At 35.9% G+C, this 21,929-nt stretch overlaps 1 protein-coding gene across 3 annotated transcripts in view; it reads left to right on the forward strand.

Annotated features, from left to right (window-relative positions):
- The window catches only part of LOC101887283 (protein SCAI), a 45,891-nt gene that overhangs the window by 17,278 nt on the left and 6,684 nt on the right, over positions 1–21,929 (forward strand). Inside the window, exons 1-6 of one of the 3 annotated variants that reach the window (XM_059119568.1) lie at positions 46–157; positions 718–859; positions 5,141–5,323; positions 5,396–5,626; positions 5,706–5,828; positions 21,777–21,920. In XM_059119568.1, coding sequence (XP_058975551.1) covers positions 762–859; positions 5,141–5,323; positions 5,396–5,626; positions 5,706–5,828; positions 21,777–21,920 — 779 coding nt within the window. In that variant the 5' untranslated portion in view covers positions 46–157; positions 718–761. Of the gene's footprint in view, positions 1–45; positions 158–717; positions 860–5,140; positions 5,324–5,395; positions 5,627–5,705; positions 5,829–21,776; positions 21,921–21,929 lie in introns of those variants that run through there. The other 2 variants (XM_059119569.1, XM_059119567.1) reach the window with 2 other exon arrangements.

Consider the following 21,929-nt stretch of genomic DNA (forward strand, 5'->3'; position numbering starts at 1 on the left):
GTCAGTCAATCAGTCCATCAGCATCACCATTGCCATCCATTGTTGCCATTTACAAGTGCTTCCATAGAACAACAAAAAAATACAAAAAAACAAAAACAACAAAGCACAAAAAGCCTCCTCCAGCAGTTTATATTGAATGGAAGATGAGATTGTTTTGGTAACACTAAGTGACAAACACACACACAGAGAGCTGGCCAGCAGCAAGTGGTGGACAGACATCAATTGGCCAACATCAATTAACACAAAATCTAGGTCTGCTGCCTAGATGAGAAACAAAAACAACAACCACGATGGCAGTTCGACATTTAAATTTACATCGATAGTTATCCCCATTTCCCCGCCTACCTCACGCCCTTCCTCCTTAACATTGCCATTAAATCGAGATTCGGTGTTCGACAAACCCACTGACATTGTTGCTCCTTTTTTTGTTGTCATTGTGTTTTTTCACTGCCTCCCTGTCTCTCTCTCTCTCCTGGTCTTTGCCATTTTTTTAATTATCAATTTTAATTAATCTTTTTTCTCTGTTGTCGCCGTTATTGGATGCTGGCTGAGCTGTTGTGTTACAATATAATTTTAATATGTCCGCCCTGCTACTTTCTTCCCTCCCTCTCTCCTATTGCCAGGACTTTTACTATTTTCTCATTCAATTTATATTCACAGTTGTTGTTATTTTCATTGCCTCTTTCTCACTATTTTGTTTTATTTGGTCATTTGCAGTTCTTTAACGACAGCAACATAACACTACTGAATCGAAGAACGGTATGGTGAAAATGGAATCCACAGAAGAACAGGACAGAAAGTTGGTTTTGGAGTTTATACATTTGCTGGAGAAGTCCAAACAGTTGTTCAATGGTTTAAGGTGAGTCAGCATTTTTTTTTTTTTTTTTTTTTTTTTGGATTTTTTATTTACACTTTTTTGGTGTTGTTTTGAAAAATGAAAGTTAAACATTTGGAATCAAGAAAGAAAATGGCTCAATGGCCCTCTCCTGTGTAATTCGAATATTTGAAAAAGTGTCATTTTTATAAAAAATTAATACCGATTTCGGAAATAAAAAACACGCCAATATTTTTACACCTTCAACAATATGGCTACAGAGAGTATATATAAACGTGCCTCATCGAAACAATGGTTTAGACCCTAGGTCTCTTTGGACGAAATCCGATTCAGAGGCAGAGATGTTCGTCCATCTAATTGTCTACCTGGCTGCTGTACACGAAAACTCTCGAAAGGTGTATCAGATTTAGTCCAAACTTACTACATCGTAATATTCTTATCAAACTTAGATCGAGTTCGTAGGTGGGGAATATTCGTCCACTCTTTCTGGTATCTCCCCCACAAAAGATCGAAATTTTCACAAAAAAAATTTTACTGCACAGAAGGAGAAAGAATAATCCGATTTTGCTCCAACTTTGCAAATTCTAATATTTGAATCAGTGCGAAAATGGACAATATTGATCAACTCCATCCTCCTCACATCCCCACAAAGGGTCAACATTTTTAAAAGATGTCTAACTCTAGTAAAATGTGATGTGAGAGTCCGATTGTCTTCAATTTACACACATTACAATATTTTTATTAACACAAAGTCTGGTGTGAGGGTAGATAATATCAGTCAAAATTTTGAATATTCATGAAGTTTATAAAACGCGAAATTAACATTCGATTTCAATCAGACTTGGCATATATCAATATTTCTATAAACACAAGATCTGTTATAAAGATGCCAGAGATCGGACCATTCGCTTTGTTACCTTACAAAGGGTCAAAGTTTTGAATTACAAAAACGATCATAAAATCCGAAATAAGCATCCGGTTCTCTTCATATTTCACACATTCCATTATTTCTACTAACAGAAGATCTACTGTTAAGATGGTTAAGATTTTTCGGTCCACTCCTTCTAGTATCACCCCCACAAAGGGTCAAAGGGTCATCAACACAAGATTTGTTTGTGGTAGAGATCAGACAATTTCTTTCGGTACTATGAATGCTACCAATATTCAGATTATGGAACAGTAAACTAAAGCTCATGTAGGAACATAATTTCCTTTTTGGAAGGGACTATATTTATTGGTATATTCACTTATTATCTTGCAGGTGGGACTTACGGTGCTAAACCTTAAAAATATAGTTACACGCTACTTATAACTAGCAAAATCGCTATGTTCTAGCCATCAGTTCCGTCATTTCTAATGGAAAAGTCAATGTTTTTCCATTTGGCTGGACGAAATGCTAAACCAGACGGGAAAAGCGTATGCAACAAAATTAACTCGCTTCATATCTTTATCAGCCCTTTGGTAGCTTAAAAAATCCTTCTTATCCCTGACCAGAATAAAGTCTATATATCCTTTGAAGTCAAAATTCTTATTATTCTTAGATTTGTTTCAATGTTATGTTGCAAAACTTTTCAATCACTGAATTCTTAAATTCGTCAGATCTGTATAAGATCTTCAGCGCTTCTAAATACAGACCGCTCTCAATCCATTCTCCACCCGTCCTATCATAGATTGGCCTTTTTGAATGTCATCTAAAAATGCCTTAATGACTAAATATTAGTCGTCTCAAGCCTAAGCATTAAACCTAGACATCCAATGCCTTTATATCTGGCTGGACAACATGCCAAACCAGACGGGGAAAAGCGTAGGCAACAATATGCCGCATTACCTCACCTCGCATTTCATCTGCCATTGGTAGTTAAAGAAGACCTTCTTATCTCTGGCCAGAATAAATTGTATATTCCCTTTGAAGTCAAAATTCTTATGAAATATAATCCCAAGGTATTTTATCCAGCCCAGCTACTCCACGATATTTAGACCAATTTGCAGCACCAGACGGTACGTCACAAAACTTGTCAATCATTGAGTTCTTAAATTTATCAGACCTGTCTACGAATTTCGGTGTTTCTGAGTTCAAGACCTTGTCAATTCTTTCCCCATTTGCCCCATCTAAGATAGTCACATTTGAATGCCATCTGATACATCTCATCTATAAACATGAAGCCAGCACACTACGTTCCTACTTCCTAAGCCTTTCCACCTCGCTTTATTTGCCGATATAAAATCAACCTTAGGGAGTTAGTCCGCTTCGCTTCTTCATCTGTCTTTGTTTTGACTCTGGCCCGAATAAAGTCAATATGATCTTTGAAGTGAAGATTCTTATGAAATATGACCATAAAGTATTTTATCCTGCCTTGCTTTTCCACGACATTTCGATAAAATTTGCCAGATTGGACGACGGGTCGCAATACTTAGAAGAATATATTCTGTTTCCCGGAAAATATAACTTCCAAACTTTTTTCACAATTTTGCTTGGTTCCCTAAGTTTATCCTGCCTTGCTTTTCCACGACATTTCGATCAATTTGCCAGATTGGACGACGGGTCGCAATACTTAGAAGAATATATCCTGTTTTCCCGGAAAACATAACTTCCAAACTTTTTTCACAATTTAGCTTGGTTCCCTAAGTTTATGTTAAAGATGCGAACCGCAGTTCCTGTGGGAACAGTAAGTCCGATGAGAGCCCTAAACCCAGAAATCTTTGGATCAACTTATATGGGAACAGCTAACTGAAGCATCGTTGCAAACAGTGAATAAAAGTTTATGTGTGATACCAATGTCCCTACGAGAACTGCGTGGCCACAATCCCGTGGAAACGAAACCCCCAAATTCTTATGAAAACAAATAACCTATGCTTCTGTGGGATCATCGAGCTAAAGATCCTGTAGAAACAACTAATCGAAGCTTCTGTAGGAAACACTAGTCGAACCTCCTATGGGAACAGCGAACAGAAAATGCTATGAAATATGGAGCGAATCTGAACTCCTGCGAGTACGTAATTATGTGGGTTAAGGAAACAAATTTCTTGTGGCAGCAATGAACCGAAACTCTTATGGGAAAACGACCCAAAGTTTCTATTACAAAACAATTCCGTGCAGTCAACTCAAGAAAGATAATATTTGGTCTCCGGAAAAAATATTTATAAAAAGTGGTTTTATGTAGAAATATTACCGGCTCGGAAGCAACCACATCTATTCGCAAATTTGGACATACACAAAGAAAGAGAGAGAGTGGTTAATGGCGTCACAATGAAAACTATAAAGCTAAGACTGATATATAACGGAAGAAGATGCGAAAGGAAATAAGGAAGAAAGGAGATTGTGGAGAGACATTTAATCAACCATTTGGATAAAAACAAAACCCAAAACTAGGGAATTTTCATAGTTAGGCTAAATCAACCGATCTAGGGGTCCTCATGCCCGCGAAACTAGAAGAGTTGCCGTGGACGTAGCTTTCTTACTGCGAGGAGCGAGGCCTATTCAGCTCTTCCCCTCTGAACGGCAACCGATTAGGTTTGAAAGTGCCCCGAACAAGATCTGAAGGATCTGTGATGTTGGGGCAATAAAGTTGAGATTCCCTGTGAGTCCCCGCCACCTGTGGTACCAAAAATACCTTTGGTCAGATCTGGTAACTGAGCTACTTCCAATTGGGGCTGTTATACACGCCTAGGCTGAACAAGCGGGCTTAGAGGCCCCAAACCACACACTCATTTCACATTCATACTCATACACACAGAGCAGAAACATTCGTACAACTCAGTAAACACCATTCACACTGGTGCCCGATGATGGGAGAAAATTCGAAAGTTGTAGCAAACACCCAAGGCTAGCACTCGTAGAGCACTTGGAAAGAATACTATTAACAACATTAGAGGGTATGGGGTAGACAGTTATACTTGACCTTATTCCAACCAACTGCATAAGGGTTTAGCTGGTCCTTTTGAAGAGCCTGGATGCTCCTTAACTTAGCTGACTACAATTGAGAAGTATTCAGACTACAGAACACCATTCTGGGAAACAAAACAGAATGTCTTCTTAATGTATCTGTGGATCATTCTTTGGGAATATTTTCCTAGGAACTTGATATTTTGATGATTCTGATCAGAAACGTTGGCGAGACTAAATAATTCACTCAATCGAATTGAGCTCACAAACGAACTAGGAGCTATACAACCCTAAGCAATAAGACATAAATCTAGAAAATTTTTAAGAATAGGTTTTGGGAAGAATATATAATAGTAATCAATTCGCACTCCATTATCTGACAAAGAAATTTATTGAAATGTTTTCCTTTTCCCTACTTTCAGAGATTTACCACAATATGGACATCGTCAGTGGCAGGCATATTTTGGACGAACATTCGATGTCTACACAAAACTATGGAAATTCCAGCAACAGCATCGCATGGTACTGGATTCGAAATATGGTTTGAAACGGTGGCAAATTGGTGAAATTGCAAGTAAAATTGGACAGCTTTACTATCATTACTAGTGAGTGAAGCCCCCACCTCTACAAAAACAAAAAAGATCTCCATAACATTCGCCTTTGATATTTCTTTGCAGTTTAAGAACCAGCGAAACGAATTACCTGAATGAAGCGTATCAATTTTATGCAGCTATTAGAGGTAGAGCCTATTATTCGCGAGCGATCAAAGAAGATCGTCCCGATTTGATGGTGAAAAAGCTGCGCTATTATGCACGTTTTATTGTGGTTTGTTTGCTGCTGAAGAAAATGAAATTGGTGCGAGAATTGGTGACCGAATTGGAAAAACAAATACAGGAATATACCACCACGTAAGAATAACTCAGAATTTACACAATATTGTTTCAAAATATTTTAATTTTTAATGACATATTGATTCAATGCTTCCAGTTATGAACCTGAAGACCATTTAGAATGGTCATTAGTTTTGGAGGAGATCAAGGGCTTTATTAAAGCCGAAGCAGCTGTGGCCGTTCTTCATGCGGATTCCAATCCCATCGTACTATCACACAGGTACTTTTAGCCAGAGCCATTTCGGCAAATTTACCCAATATTTTGCCCGTGCTTTCTTTGGGAAGGAAAAATTGAATGTAAAAATAAACCAAGAAAATTAGTAGACAGATTGATTTATTCTTTCGATTATTGCAAAAAAAATCCTTATTTTTCAAATTTTCTTTATTTCCTTTTAATTTTTTAAAAATCCAAATCAAAAAAGTTTAACCAAAAAAATGCAAATTAACTCGTAAATTTATGATTTTTGGGAGGTATACAAGTTATGCTTACATTTTTATTTTTCTACTTTTTTTTTTTAATTTAACAATTAACCCCCCTCTTTTTTGAGCCAATATTAGTTTTGAAATAATTTCCTCTAACTCTCTTATATATTGTAGTATTGTATGCAAAACTTTTTTAAATGGCAGTATTTATTATAATATTGTGCTTATCACAGAAGACTTGAAACAACAAATGTCACCACTCACCACTCCACCCCCTCCAGCTCCATTCCATTACCGGCCAAACTAACCAATTGTCACTGTCATTACTATTAACACGTCATCCATCTCTTCAATCATTCCATCCAACCATCAACTCCATTTCCTTCCATTTCACTCACTCACTCTCTCATTCGTTCACTCTCTCGCTCAGCAAACACATCCACACTCACCAATTACCAATCAATTTTCAAACACCTTAACACACAACAAACACACTTACATACATATCAGAAAATTATTGTTTAATTGTGATGATAATTAGAAAAGGTGCGAACAAACAGCAGAACTGAAAAGGGTGAGATAAAAAAACTGCAACAAAGTCAGAAGCAATATTTTTTAATGCCCGTGAAGATAAATTGTAAAATATAAATGCAATGTGTTGGTGCGCAATGGGTTAATTGAAAAATAGTTTTTTTTAATATTAATGATTTTTACCATTTTTTTTGGATAAATCAACGTATTTTTAAATTAATTTAAATTAAATTAACTAATTAAATTAATTTAACAGGAAAATGACACAATTTCCCGACGAGGACGAATAACCAGAGTGGTGTTGGCGGTAGGGAAACTGCATGGAAAATGCTGAATTGCACAAAAACTATGCTAGCTGCGTCATTGAGGCGGGTCTTAAATGAAAGGTCTCGAGGAGTACTTTCTGGCTATATATGCCTTATATTCCCAACTGATTTCAGATAATCGAATTTTTTCGATTTTCTAACCAAAGTGGCGGTTTCGGTAGGGAAACTCCATGGAAAATGCTGAATTGCACAAAAACTATGCTAGCTGCGTCATTGAGGCGGGTCTTAAATGAAAGGTCTCGAGGAGTACTTTCTGGCTATATATGCCTTATATTCCCAACTGATTTCAGATAATCGAATTTTTTCGATTTTCTAACCAAAGTGGCGGTTTCGGTAGGGAAACTCCATGGAAAATGCTGAATTGCACAAAAACTATGCTAGCTGCGTCATTGAGGCGGGTCTTAAATGAAAGGTCTCGAGGAGTACTTTCTGGCTATATATGCCTTATATTCCCAACTGATTTCAGATAATCGAATTTTTTCGATTTTCTAACCAAAGTGGCGGTTTCGGTAGGGAAACTCCATGGAAAATGCTGAATTGCACAAAAACTATGCTAGCTGCGTCATTGAGGCGGGTCTTAAATGAAAGGTCTCGAGGAGTACTTTCTGGCTATATATGCCTTATATTCCCAACTGATTTCAGATAATCGAATTTTTTCGATTTTCTAACCAAAGTGGCGGTTTCGGTAGGGAAACTCCATGGAAAATGCTGAATTGCACAAAAACTATGCTAGCTGCGTCATTGAGGCGGGTCTTAAATGAAAGGTCTCGAGGAGTACTTTCTGGCTATATATGCCTTATATTCCCAACTGATTTCAGATAATCGAATTTTTTCGATTTTCTAACCAAAGTGGCGGTTTCGGTAGGGAAACTCCATGGAAAATGCTGAATTGCACAAAAACTATGCTAGCTGCGTCATTGAGGCGGGTCTTAAATGAAAGGTCTCGAGGAGTACTTTCTGGCTATATATGCCTTATATTCCCAACTGATTTCAGATAATCGAATTTTTTCGATTTTCTAACCAAAGTGGCGGTTTCGGTAGGGAAACTCCATGGAAAATGCTGAATTGCACAAAAACTATGCTAGCTGCGTCATTGAGGCGGGTCTTAAATGAAAGGTCTCGAGGAGTACTTTCTGGCTATATATGCCTTATATTCCCAACTGATTTCAGATAATCGAATTTTTTCGATTTTCTAACCAAAGTGGCGGTTTCGGTAGGGAAACTCCATGGAAAATGCTGAATTGCACAAAAACTATGCTAGCTGCGTCATTGAGGCGGGTCTTAAATGAAAGGTCTCGAGGAGTACTTTCTGGCTATATATGCCTTATATTCCCAACTGATTTCAGATAATCGAATTTTTTCGATTTTCTAACCAAAGTGGCGGTTTCGGTAGGGAAACTCCATGGAAAATGCTGAATTGCACAAAAACTATGCTAGCTGCGTCATTGAGGCGGGTCTTAAATGAAAGGTCTCGAGGAGTACTTTCTGGCTATATATGCCTTATATTCCCAACTGATTTCAGATAATCGAATTTTTTCGATTTTCTAACCAAAGTGGCGGTTTCGGTAGGGAAACTCCATGGAAACATACACAAAAACTAGTCCCCTGTTATGATCTAAATAATTACACTCGTATCCATGATCCAAAATGCATCAATAATCATAACAGTGGCAAAGTCCAAAACTGCCTCACTTACCTAGGCAAGCGGCTGGCAACACTAAATACATTACGAACACAATTTCGAACAAGTTTGAACGTTCAGATGGAACTTGTTTGATGATTGCCTACTATAGTAGGCAATGGACAGAAGACGTTCTGGATAAACAATATGTATGAATGTGTGTGCGAATAACGTTTCATTGTTTTTTTTTTGTTTTTTTTTTTTTTTTTTTGAAGAGAAGCACATCACTCAAATTTTAGTTTGTGAAGTTGCACATAGACCGTTGAAGGAGTTAATTTGGTGAAATTGATTGGTTAAAAAAATGAAGAAACAAATTTGGCTATTTTCAATTTTTGCAAAAATATAAATATATAAATTTTTTAATTTTATTTTAATTTTTACAGCAAATTCATCTTCGAAATATAACATACGAAAAAAGCTAAAAAATTAATCAGTCCTGGAATTTTATTTTACATGCATATTTTAGAAGAAATTCATATTGTTAACATAAAATATATGATAAAAACATATAACAAAACAAAAGCATATAATACGTATTACCAAAAATATGATCACCATTACATACAAGACTTAAATCTAAAAACAAAAGCAATGTTCATGAAAAGTGCAAAGTAGGAAACTTGTAAAAACAATGTTGTCCATTATTTATAATAAAAAAGTGGGTAAAGAAAAAATAAGGAAAATTAACTTTGTTTTCGTATTGGCTTATATTTGGTTCGATAGAGAAGATTACATATTTCTACCTGTATGGGAAGGAAAATGTTGCAGACATTATGTTCTATTCAAACTTACGAAACCCCACATTCCGATGGTAAATTGGTATCAAAGTAATCAATCGCATAGTTTGCATTTAAGCAGAGTAAGATTGCTTTTGCTGTATGTATGTTTAAAGCACCCTTCACATACGGGTCTCTTACAAGTGTTACAAAAAATATTTAAATTGCGACTAAAGCCGCAATGGAGACAGAAATCTCTACTGTCATCAGAGTATGTTGTTAGTAAGCCCTTAATTGTTTCCCTGAATCGATTAGGATTACAAAGCCCTGTCAATTTATTCTTAGTAATAATCGCTTGCACGAACTGACAAACAAAAACGCCACAGTTGAATAAGTCCTGCTGAAAATCATGTTCAAAAAGCTTTATTTCCCAATCCTTCTCATTGGTTTTTCTCTCAAAAATGTTTAACAACTTTTTGCAGTAAGATTCATTTTCTCCTAGTGGATCAATGTAGCAGAAATACTGTCTGGTGACATCCAAATATACCAATGTATAGTGGCTCCTATATATTATGGGAATAAAAACTTGATCATATTTTTTAACATCTAAGGCTATGTCATTTTGGCTGTAGAAAAGCCCTTGTCCAACTTCACATGTTGTACTGTATATCTTTGTTTGTGACTGATGCGTACAAATTAATATGGCTATTGTTGTGTCTACGATTACATTATATAACCGTTTAGTACCTTCCAAAGATTTAAACTCTTCAAAACTGATCACATCGCAAACATTTTTGTATGATAATTTATTGTAAATTGAACTAAATTTGAACATTGTATGATTTCCTTCTGCTTTTTTATTCCGTGGCAGTTTTTGGTACTTACTAAGCAGGATTTCATAAACCTGCATTTTACTTTTTTTATTTTCTTCCCTTTTTGGAGTTCTAAGCCAAATATTTTCATCTAATTTGACCTTTTTTCCCTTGGTGGGTTTGCTCACTTCCGGAAAAAAGTTTTCGATTTCATTGCATTTCGCTTCTTTGTATACATATGATTTTCTTACATAATCTGATGTTCTAACGACCTTTCCATGTAAGATTTTAGTTTTCAATGAACTAAAATAACTTTCAACGGGGCTATTCGATACTCTTGTGTTCTCCGTTTCTACAAAATGCCCCATTATATTCGTCCATAATGGGGCATATGGCATGTACTTTTTGATGAGCAACAATGCAAACTCTTCGGAGTGATATTTATTTACATCCCCATCAGAACTAATGCTTTTTTTTATTGAACAATATATTTTATTGGCCTTTATATAAAATGGACTTTTTTTATAAGCAGGGGTCAGATGTCCAAAAACATCCTCTTCCTCGTCGTTGTGTTTGTCGATTAATAATGTATCCAAATCATCATCTGATCTCGACTGTCGCAGGTTTTCAAAAGCCTGCGATACTTCGCTTCCTTTAGCTGGTGAACAAAGTATTATTAATACATTTTTCAACCATAGAAAAAGTTCATTTATATCGCTAATATTAATAGCAACAAATATTTGCCATTTTAAAAAATTAGAAATGTTTTCTTCTCTCTTTAATTCTTTTATATCCTTTACTGCATTTCGCATTAAATGGGCGCAGCAAAGTTGAATAATAACAAATTTAGGTTTTTTCTTGGTATCGCAGATTTTGTAACATTCTTGCACGTAATCTACTATTGATGCAATGCCAAAATCTGAGTTAAATGCTTGTATAATAGCAATTATTTGTGTTGCGCACCAATCGGAGCAAATCCTTTTAGCTAAGGGCCAAACTATGCTATGTTCTTTGCAATAGATTTGTAGAGAATTGAGAAAAGAAAGAATGTCCGTAGCGTAATGACTACACAATACTCCTTCCGCTACGGGTAGCAATATACCATCTTTTTTCGGGCCAAGGGAAATATGAGCCACAACCGAATAGAGTTGCAAACGTTTTGATGCAACATCAAATTTATCTATAACTCCTCCCGTCGAATCCATAAATAAAGTGTTTCGACTAATTTTTAAAATTTTTTTGCCTGCAGCATGTAATATTTTCAAATGCCTTTCAGCGAATAAATATATTTTTTGTGGTACAGCTATCTCTTGTATGTAGTCTTTCCATTGCTTGTCAAGTCTCATTTTATAAATATCCACAAAATGGTCCGAATCCCTACAAATATCCAACATGGCCTCGGACTTCAACTTTCTACAGGCTACCTTTGTTAATATTCCCTGGTCATTCCCAACATCTCTTAATTCTTTACTTTGCTTAAATAAATTCATATCCCTATATACTGAGGGGTTCACATGCAAAATGTCTTTTTTTGCCACTTTCCTTCTTGTTCCTCTCAATTGATGTTTAATAATAAAATTTGGATGACACGGGGTTTCTCTTGTAGAAAATACATTAACCACAATTTCTTCCGTAAACATATTCACCGAAAATTTGTATTTTGCGCAGCCATAGTTAAAATAAAGACATCTTGTGTAGAAATAAATTTTTTTTTTCTTCTCAATTGCTTTTTTAGGATAAAAAGTGTAAAAATTAATCGGACAAACATTGTTTTTACCCTGAAATTTTAGCCGTAGCAAATCTTCAATAAATTTTATTATAATTCCTTGATCTGTATTATTATTTAATGTGTTTTCGAAAAATACACGTTCTGCAGGTGTTAATTCCATTTGCCCATATTCTATAAAATTAAGTTTTTCCTTTTTTAGAGAACACGATGAGTATTTTTTTTTTAATTCTATTTTCGTATTTGGTTTTTTTTCAATCTTATATTTTTTTCTAAGCGGAACATAGTCTTCAAGAGTGGTTTCTTCGAAATTTGTTATTTCATGAGGCTCTTTTTTAGAAGATTGATTATTTACAAAATTTGAATTTGGATTTTCGGCCGATTTGACTGATATATAATTGCATTCTGAATGTGGATTTTCCGATATTTTAATTGATTGATTGATTTGATATTGTTGAGTGTTTTTGATAGATATGTCATTAGTTACACGGTCTAAAGATTGGGTTTCAGATATACTGTATGATGAGGTTATTCTTTCAGTTTTTGACGTATCATTCATTGAACTGTTACAGAGATTAATTTCAGGTAATTTCGTAGATGACATTGACACATTATTGAAAAATGATATAGTGGAACATAATACATAAGTATCTACTTGAGAGATAACATCATTTGACAAAATACAATAGTCGACCTGTTCCGATTTTGACTCATTAATAGTTTCATCTATGATTATATTCTCAGGATTTATATCTTGTCCAGATGATGATTTTACTTCATCTAAAGTCTCTTCAAAGGTTATATCCTTATTTGCCAAAACACAATAGTCGACGTGTTCCGATTTAGTCTCATTAGCAGGATTCATATCTTGCACAAATGATGATTTTGTTTCAAGTCCAGCCCCTTCAATTGCCCCTTCAAGGTCATGTGTAGGAGATGTATGTTGATACTCAGCGCGTATATTTAAAACCCTAACCATCAAATTTAAAAGATTTGGAATGTTGATATTTTTTGAACGTATTTCCACTTCTTCCAACAATACGGTCAATTGTAGTTTCAATTTTTCCTATTAAACATGAAAGAAATGTAGTATTTAGTATGTATTAACTACTCTTATACGATAATAACGTACGTCATTCTAGCGTTGACTAGCCGTATTTTCTGTAATTTGTCATGGGTGTACAACATTTCTTCTACATATTTAGTACTACTTCAGTAAGACTACTATTAGTATTTAAAATGTTAAATTCAATTGAAAATATAAATGAAACAATTAGAATAGGAATTTGCTAGTAAATTCACACAAGATATTTACAACAGGATGAATAACTAAGGAGACGACTAAATTCAGTTTTCTTTCGTCTATAAACGTGTGTGTGTCGCCAAAAGAATGTTGCGTTCGAAAATAAACAGTACACAAACATAGTGTACTATACAGGAACACTACGATGATCGTAGTGTACCCAGTCGGAACACTAAAAAATCGTAGTGTAACGGAGTCGGAGGACTGTAGCGGTACAGTATCACTAAAAAATATTTTAGTGATACTGTACCGGAACACTACGATGTTCGTAGAGTACCACATGCACCACATTAAAAAAATCTAAATCATAAAACTGATTTTAAAAGCCATACTTTGTAAAATATTTAGTTTTTTACGCCTACATTTATTGATTTTTTGGTACTACAAAATAACAGGTAAATTATTTGCATAATAACTTTTTTCGCGGAAAATTTCAATTTTCAATGGTTAAATACAAATTATTTTAACTTCAGATTTGGTAATTTTTTATTCTTTCTACCTATTCCCATATTTTTCTACTTTCTTCAATTTCCCAACCAATCCAAACATTCATGACAAATAAAACAAGTAAAATAGTATCAGTTGGTTTTGCCGACAGATGTATACCCTCAGCCTTGAGTTACGAACGTGACAGATTTGGACTATATCGACTACTTCTTGTACTTTATATGAGGTATGTGCACCTTTTCGGAAAATGGAAATAAGCATCAGGTAACAGATACAGCGGACCGAAGTATTCCATTTTCACACTTCATCTAATACAGATAAAATACATCATCCTAGTCTGAATAGAATCGGATGATAATTTTGCGTTTTATGAGCTTCATGGATACTCATAATTTTGACCTTTTGTGGGGGAGGTACCAGAAGGAGTGGACTGATATATCCCATCTTCACACCAGATCTTGAGTTAGTAGAAATAATGGGACGTGTGTAATATGAAGAGAACTGGATGTTTATTTCGGATTCTTTGGAATGGAATCGTGTTCAAGTGTTTTAAGAGCGTGATGAATATTCAAAATTTCGACCTTTTGTGGGGGAGGTACTTGATGGAGTGGGCCTATATTATCCATTTTTGCACCTGACCTAGAACTGACGTAAAACTCAGGATTTGCAAAGTTGGAATAAAATCGGATTATCGATTCTCTTTCTGTGCAGAAAATATTTTTTTATATATTTTTAAATAATTTTTTTTTTTTTTGAAAATCTTGATCATTTGTGTGGGAGGTACCAGAAGGAGTGGACCGATATATTCCATCTTAACACCAGACCTTGGGTTAATATAAATATTGGCATGTGTAAAATTTGAAGACAATCGGACTCTTATATCACATTTTATGAGAGTTGTAATTATTTAAAATTTCGACCCTTTGTGGGGGAGGTACCAGAAGGAGTGGACCGATATTGCCCATCTCCGAACTCGATTTAAGTTTGACAAAAATATTATGATGTATCAAGTACCATACTGTTTATTTTCGAATGCTGTAAACTACTACAACTTACCGCTGTTTGAAAATGAGCATAAACTCGTTTTCGTCGTTTAAGGTTGTCTGCAGTTTTAGCCATACCAATGGCAGCTTGAATTTCATTAATTTTTTTAAAAAAGTCAATAAATTTTGTATTTGATTTTCCTTTTGCAAATCCTTCTAATTTAAACCCGTCACTTTTTTTTACGATGTAATATATTTTTGCAAAAATTGAAAATAGCCAAATTTGTTTCTTCATTTTTTTAACCAATCAATTTCACCAAATTAACTCCTTCAACGGTCTATGTGCAACTTCACAAATTAAAATTTGAGCGATGTGCTTCTCTTCAAAAAAAAAAAAAAAAACAAAAAAAACAATGAAACGTTATTCGCACACACATTCATACATATTGTTTATCCAGAACGTCTTCTGTCCATTGCCTACTATAGTAGGCAATCATCAAACAAGTTCCATCTGAACGTTCAAACTTGTTCGAAATTGTGTTCGTAATGTATTCAGTGTTGCCAGCCGCTTGCCTAGGTAAGTGAGGCAGTTTTGGACTTTGCCACTGTTATGATTATTGATGCATTTTGGATCATGGATACGAGTGTAATTATTTAGATCATAACAGGGGACTAGTTTTTGTGTATGTTTCCATGGAGTTTCCCTACCGAAACCGCCACTTTGGTTAGAAAATCGAAAAAATTCGATTATCTGAAATCAGTTGGGAATATAAGGCATATATAGCCAGAAAGAACTCCTCGAGACCTTTCATTTAAGACCCGCCTCAATGACGCAGCTAGCATAGTTTTTGTGCAATTCAGCATTTTCCATGGGGTTTCCCTACCGAAACCGCCACTTTGGTTAGAAAATCGAAAAAATTCGATTATCTGAAATCAGTTGGGAATATAAGGCATATATAGCCAGAAAGTACTCCTCGAGACCTTTCATTTAAGACCCGCCTCAATGACGCAGCTAGCATAGTTTTTGTGCAATTCAGCATTTTCCATGGAGTTTCCCTACCGAAACCGCCACTTTGGTTAGAAAATCGAAAAAATTCGATTATCTGAAATCAGTTGGGAATATAAGGCATATATAGCCAGAAAGAACTCCTCGAGACCTTTCATTTAAGACCCGCCTCAATGACGCAGCTAGCATAGTTTTTGTGCAATTCAGCATTTTCCATGGGGTTTCCCTACCGAAACCGCCACTTTGGTTAGAAAATCGAAAAAATTCGATTATCTGAAATCAGTTGGGAATATAAGGCATATATAGCCAGAAAGTACTCCTCGAGACCTTTCATTTAAGACCCGCCTCAATGACGCAGCTAGCATAGTTTTTGTGCAATTCAGCATTTTCCATGGAGTTTCCCTACCGAAACCGCCACTTTGGTTAGAAAATCGAAAAAATTCGATTATCTGAAATCAGTTGGGAATATAAGGCATATATAGCCAGAAAGTACTCCTCGAGACCTTTCATTTAAGACCCGCCTCAATGACGCAGCTAGCATAGTTTTTGTGCAATTCAGCATTTTCCATGGAGTTTCCCTACCGAAACCGCCACTTTGGTTAGAAAATCGAAAAAATTCGATTATCTGAAATCAGTTGGGAATATAAGGCATATATAGCCAGAAAGTACTCCTCGAGACCTTTCATTTAAGACCCGCCTCAATGACGCAGCTAGCATAGTTTTTGTGCAATTCAGCATTTTCCATGGAGTTTCCCTACCGAAACCGCCACTTTGGTTAGAAAATCGAAAAAATTCGATTATCTGAAATCAGTTGGGAATATAAGGCATATATAGCCAGAAAGTACTCCTCGAGACCTTTCATTTAAGACCCGCCTCAATGACGCAGCTAGCATAGTTTTTGTGCAATTCAGCATTTTCCATGGAGTTTCCCTACCGAAACCGCCACTTTGGTTAGAAAATCGAAAAAATTCGATTATCTGAAATCAGTTGGGAATATAAGGCATATATAGCCAGAAAGTACTCCTCGAGACCTTTCATTTAAGACCCGCCTCAATGACGCAGCTAGCATAGTTTTTGTGCAATTCAGCATTTTCCATGGAGTTTCCCTACCGAAACCGCCACTTTGGTTAGAAAATCGAAAAAATTCGATTATCTGAAATCAGTTGGGAATATAAGGCATATATAGCCAGAAAGTACTCCTCGAGACCTTTCATTTAAGACCCGCCTCAATGACGCAGCTAGCATAGTTTTTGTGCAATTCAGCATTTTCCATGGAGTTTCCCTACCGAAACCGCCACTTTGGTTAGAAAATCGAAAAAATTCGATTATCTGAAATCAGTTGGGAATATAAGGCATATATAGCCAGAAAGTACTCCTCGAGACCTTTCATTTAAGACCCGCCTCAATGACGCAGCTAGCATAGTTTTTGTGCAATTCAGCATTTTCCATGGAGTTTCCCTACCGAAACCGCCACTTTGGTTAGAAAATCGAAAAAATTCGATTATCTGAAATCAGTTGGGAATATAAGGCATATATAGCCAGAAAGTACTCCTCGAGACCTTTCATTTAAGACCCGCCTCAATGACGCAGCTAGCATAGTTTTTGTGCAATTCAGCATTTTCCATGCAGTTTCCCTACCGCCAACACCACTCTGGTTATTCGTCCTCGTCGGGAAATTGTGTCATTTTCCTGTTAAATTAATTTAATTAGTTAATTTAATTTAAATTAATTTAAAAAGACGTTGATTTATCCAAAAAAAATGGTAAAAATCATTAATATTAAAAAAAACTATTTTTCAATTAACCCATTGCGCACCAACACATTGCATTTATATTTTACAATTTATCTTCACGGGCATTATTTTTTACATTTTTTTTAATTTAATTAAATGAAAGCAAAAAATGTCGGAAATAGCATCAAATTTTAAGTTTAGATTTGTTCGAATTGGTCACCTTGGGCACGAATTATGGCCTTCAAACGGCCAACGAAACAGTCACACGCTGCCTGAATGTTGCTCTGCGGTATTTTGGCCCATTCCCGGCGAAGCGCTTGCTTGAGGTGATCGACACTTTGATATTTTTTAGTGCCAACCTTGTTTTCCAAAATACTCCAGACACAATAGTCCAACGGATTGGTATCCGGAGATTTTGGTGGAAATGAAGCGAGAAACCTCATTTTGTAACCATTCATGGATGGCGCGTGCTGAGTACGATGGTGCTAAATCCTGTTGGAATGTCCAAGGCCTGCAGCCAAAATGTTTGCGTGCTCAAGGCTCGAATACACCCTCCAGAATATTTTCGCAATAATATTCGGCATTTATTCTGATGCCACGGTCGATTGATACGAGGCGCGTACTGAGTGCCATGGTGCTGAGTCCTGTTGGAACGTCCAAAGTCTGCGGCCAAAATGTTTGCGTGCCCAAGGCTTTAATACACCCTTTAGAATATTTTCGCGACAATATTCGGCATTTATTCTGATGCCACGGTGGCCAACCGAAGGTATACAGTTTCAGCTGACCTCTTTGACAAGTAAACACGATCTATTTCTTTGTTTCACTCCTATCGGAGAAAACCAAATTCGGCAGTTCACCACTTTCGCCCAGGCGAAGCAACTCTTCTTTTAGCTCTTTTGAGTCGATTTCTTTCTGTTGCAGTGTAAGTTCTTGCACTTTTTGGAATTTCAATGGCTTTACGCCGAGCTCATTTTTTAACATTTACCGATTAATACGAGTGACCATCGGCTGTTTAGTTTATTTTCTCATCGGAGAAAATCAAATTCGGCAGTTCACAGTTTTTGGAATTTCAATAGCTTAACCCCGAGCTCATTTTTCAGTATTTGGCGAATGGAATATTGCGATATGTTCAGCTCACGTGCCATTTTTAAGACAACGCTACGCGGGTTTAGATCAGGTCGCTTCATTATTTTTCGAACCATTTCTGCTGATGTTGCTGTTTTCTTCCGTCCACTTCCACATAACGTCGGGCTACGCTACCAGTATCACGGTAACGAGCGATGGTACGAAACACAAAAGATTTATTCTCATTTAAATGCTGGAGTGCTCTAACGACATCCACTTGTTGTTTTCCAACCAAATATAAAGAAATCATACTATCACGCCTGAATTCCACCACGAATAACTTTTTTTCTGGAAATATCTCACCAAAATGCTTTTGTACGCTTGTATAAAATATAATGAGCTGTTACTGGAATAATGTTAACAGCTGTCGGACGAGTGGCTTTGAAATGACAGCAGGTTGATAAAATTTTACTCAAATGTATATTATGTCTACAGGACTTTCGGTATTGAAAATGGGTCATGTAGGTCCACGTCTTCTTATAATACACAAATTTGATATTTGAAGTTCGTAATGGATATTACAGCCTATGACAGAAAATTGTCAGTGAAGGTCCACGTTTTGGTATGACCCCCATAAAATGTACCTCCCTTTCTTCGGTATTTTGATGATTTAAGCGACATTATGCACCGGAATTGCTTAAAATTTGGTATTTGAAGTTCGTAATTGGTACTGCAGCCAATGACAGAAAATTGTCTGTGCAAGTCCACGTCTTCGTATAGCCCCCATATAGCGGTACCTCATGATATTCGGTATTTTGATGATTTTAGCTACATTATTCACCGGAATTGTTTCAAATTTGTTATTTGAAGTTCGTAATGGATATTACAGCCTATGGCAGAAAATTGTCTGTGCAGGTCCACGTTTTGTTATTGTCTCTCCCCATTTTCGGCATTTTGGTGATTTAAGCGACATTGTTTCAAATTTGACATTTGAAGTTCGTAATGGTTATTACAGCCTGTGATGAAAAATTGTCTGTGCAGCTCCACGTCTTGGCATTACCACCATATAACTGTATCTTCCTATATTCGGTATTTTGATGATTTTAGCGACATTATTCACCGAAATCGTTTCAAATTTGGTGTTTGAAGTTCGTACAGTGCAGCTCCACGTCTTCGTATAGCTCCTAAATATCGGATCCTCTCTATATTCGGTATTTTAATGATTTTAGCTACATTATTCACCGGAATTGTTTCATATTTCGTATTTGAACATTATAATGGGTACTACAGAATGTGACAGAAAATTGTCTCTGCAGGTACAATACCCCAAAAAAACGTTAACATCCTATATTGGGTATTTCTTAGATTTGAACAGAATTTATAACGGATTACACGTTTTATTTGTTAATAATTTTATTTATTTTTTTTTTAAACTAACAAATTCTTCCCAAATGGTGTAGGTGGATTCAAAGAACTTACTTCTTCTTAACTTTTTTCATATGCGGTTAGGCATGAAAGAGGTTGTTGCTCGCTGGACAATTTAACATGTTAGAAATGGCTTGGGTATGGCTCGGTCCACTTTACAACGGATTATTCGCATTGATTTGCATTTGTTCCCGTACAAAATTCAATTGACGCAAAGAATGTTGCCTGCGGACAAGCCTCGTCGATTGGAATGGGCCCAAAGGGCCCAAAGGTCCGTCGAATATGGGCAACCCTGTAAATGTCTAATTTCTTCCGGGCCTGTTTTCTCTTTTTAGAAAACTTTGCAATTATGAGTAGGAACTTATATATATACAGAACTGCTACATAAAAGTTATAGGAAAATAAAATGTGTCAAGTTAAGATAAAAACCAGTAAAGAAAGTCTTAAAGTCGGGCCGGACCGACTTTATGATACCCTACACCACTTTTCTAATTTAGTAGAGCTCCACATAACAATTAAAAGTTTTTATGGGAGAATTCAATCATACACGCTATGATTATAATTATAATTTAAAGTTCGCAAGACTAAATATGCCGAAGCATTTGTATCTTTTAAATTCGGACTTGTATTCCCCATTTGGTGCACAATTAATTTGAAATCGGATAAAGATATATATGGGAGCTATATCCAAATCTGAACCGATCTCGATAAAATTTGGCAGAGATATTTCTGAGCTGTATTTGATATATTTCCCTGAATATCGCTGTTACGGAGTGCATATTACGGCTGTGGGTAACAAATACAACAAATCGGATGAGAAATTCGGAATGCCAAATTTCATCCCATTTGGGCAAATATTAGACGTTTGGTGAACAATCAAAAGTAAATCGGACGAAGTTATATATGGTAGCTATATCTAAATCTTAACCGATCTCGATAAAATTTAGCAAAGGTATTTCTGAGCTGCATTTGATATATTTCCCTAAATATTGTAGTTACAAAGTGCATATTACGTCTGCGGAGGACAAAAATAAAAAATCGGATGAACAATATGTATGGGAGCTGTAGCTATATCTGAACCGATTTCGATTAAATTTGGCATACTTATTTTCAGGCCTAATATGGTTGTATGTGCAAAATTCCATACTATTCGGGCTGATATTTCACGTTTGGTGCACAATAAAAGGCAAATCTGACGAAGATATATATGGGAGCTATATCTAAATTTTTACCGATTATCTCCAATTTCAATAGGGTTCGTCATTGGGCCAAACAAATGTTGTTTGGAAAATTTCATCTCAATCGGATAATAAATGCGACCTGCATTTTGTTCACAAGAATACATGGAGAGACAGACGGACTGACATGCATAAATCAACTCAGAAAGTGATTCTATGGAGATCCTCAAAAGTAACTATGGGTCTATCTCACTTCCTTCTCCATGTTACAAATAAATGCACAAAGACATAATACCCTGACCACCTTGTGGTGTTATAAAAATTTATATCTATGAGACGTAATTCTAACCTTTTCCCTTATCGCATCTTTTCTAATACTAATCACCATTGAATATCGCAAAAAAAGAATTTACATGAAAATACTAAAATCAAAACTAACAAAAATTCTTGCACGTTCAGTATTTCATTTTTGTTCAGATAAAAAAAATCAATAAAAATAAAAGAATAAATAATTAAAAAAATAAATAAAAATTATTAAACAAGTTGTAATAAGAAGGTGTATGTTTGTGTGTTCGATACGGCGCTCAATGTGGCAGACCGCCAACAACTCTAAATTAAAAACCTCGGAGGTTGGTAAGGAACCTACCACATCGAGTGTCGCCATCAAACGCTTCCACCTAAAGATGAAAATTCAAAGAAAAAAAAAGAAATCACAAGTGTCTCATTAGCATCACATCAAATCAATTCTTCTGTGAAAGCACGGGCCTTAGCAAGAGCTTTTTTAGTATGGTTAACTTCACCCATTGATGAGTAGTGGTTCCGGTTCTAGGTTGTCGCCGCTAACAACACCGCCATGCGAAAGATCACCGCACATGACGCTGAGCCTGCAGGAGATCTTGATTGTGGGCTCGGCATGCGAACAGGCCAAATTTTCGGAGCTAACAATGGATATGTTTAGGTAAGTCAT

Source organism: Musca domestica, unplaced genomic scaffold, assembly GCF_030504385.1.
Source record: "Musca domestica strain aabys unplaced genomic scaffold, Musca_domestica.polishedcontigs.V.1.1 15, whole genome shotgun sequence".
Taxonomy (NCBI): Eukaryota; Metazoa; Arthropoda; class Insecta; order Diptera; family Muscidae; genus Musca; species Musca domestica.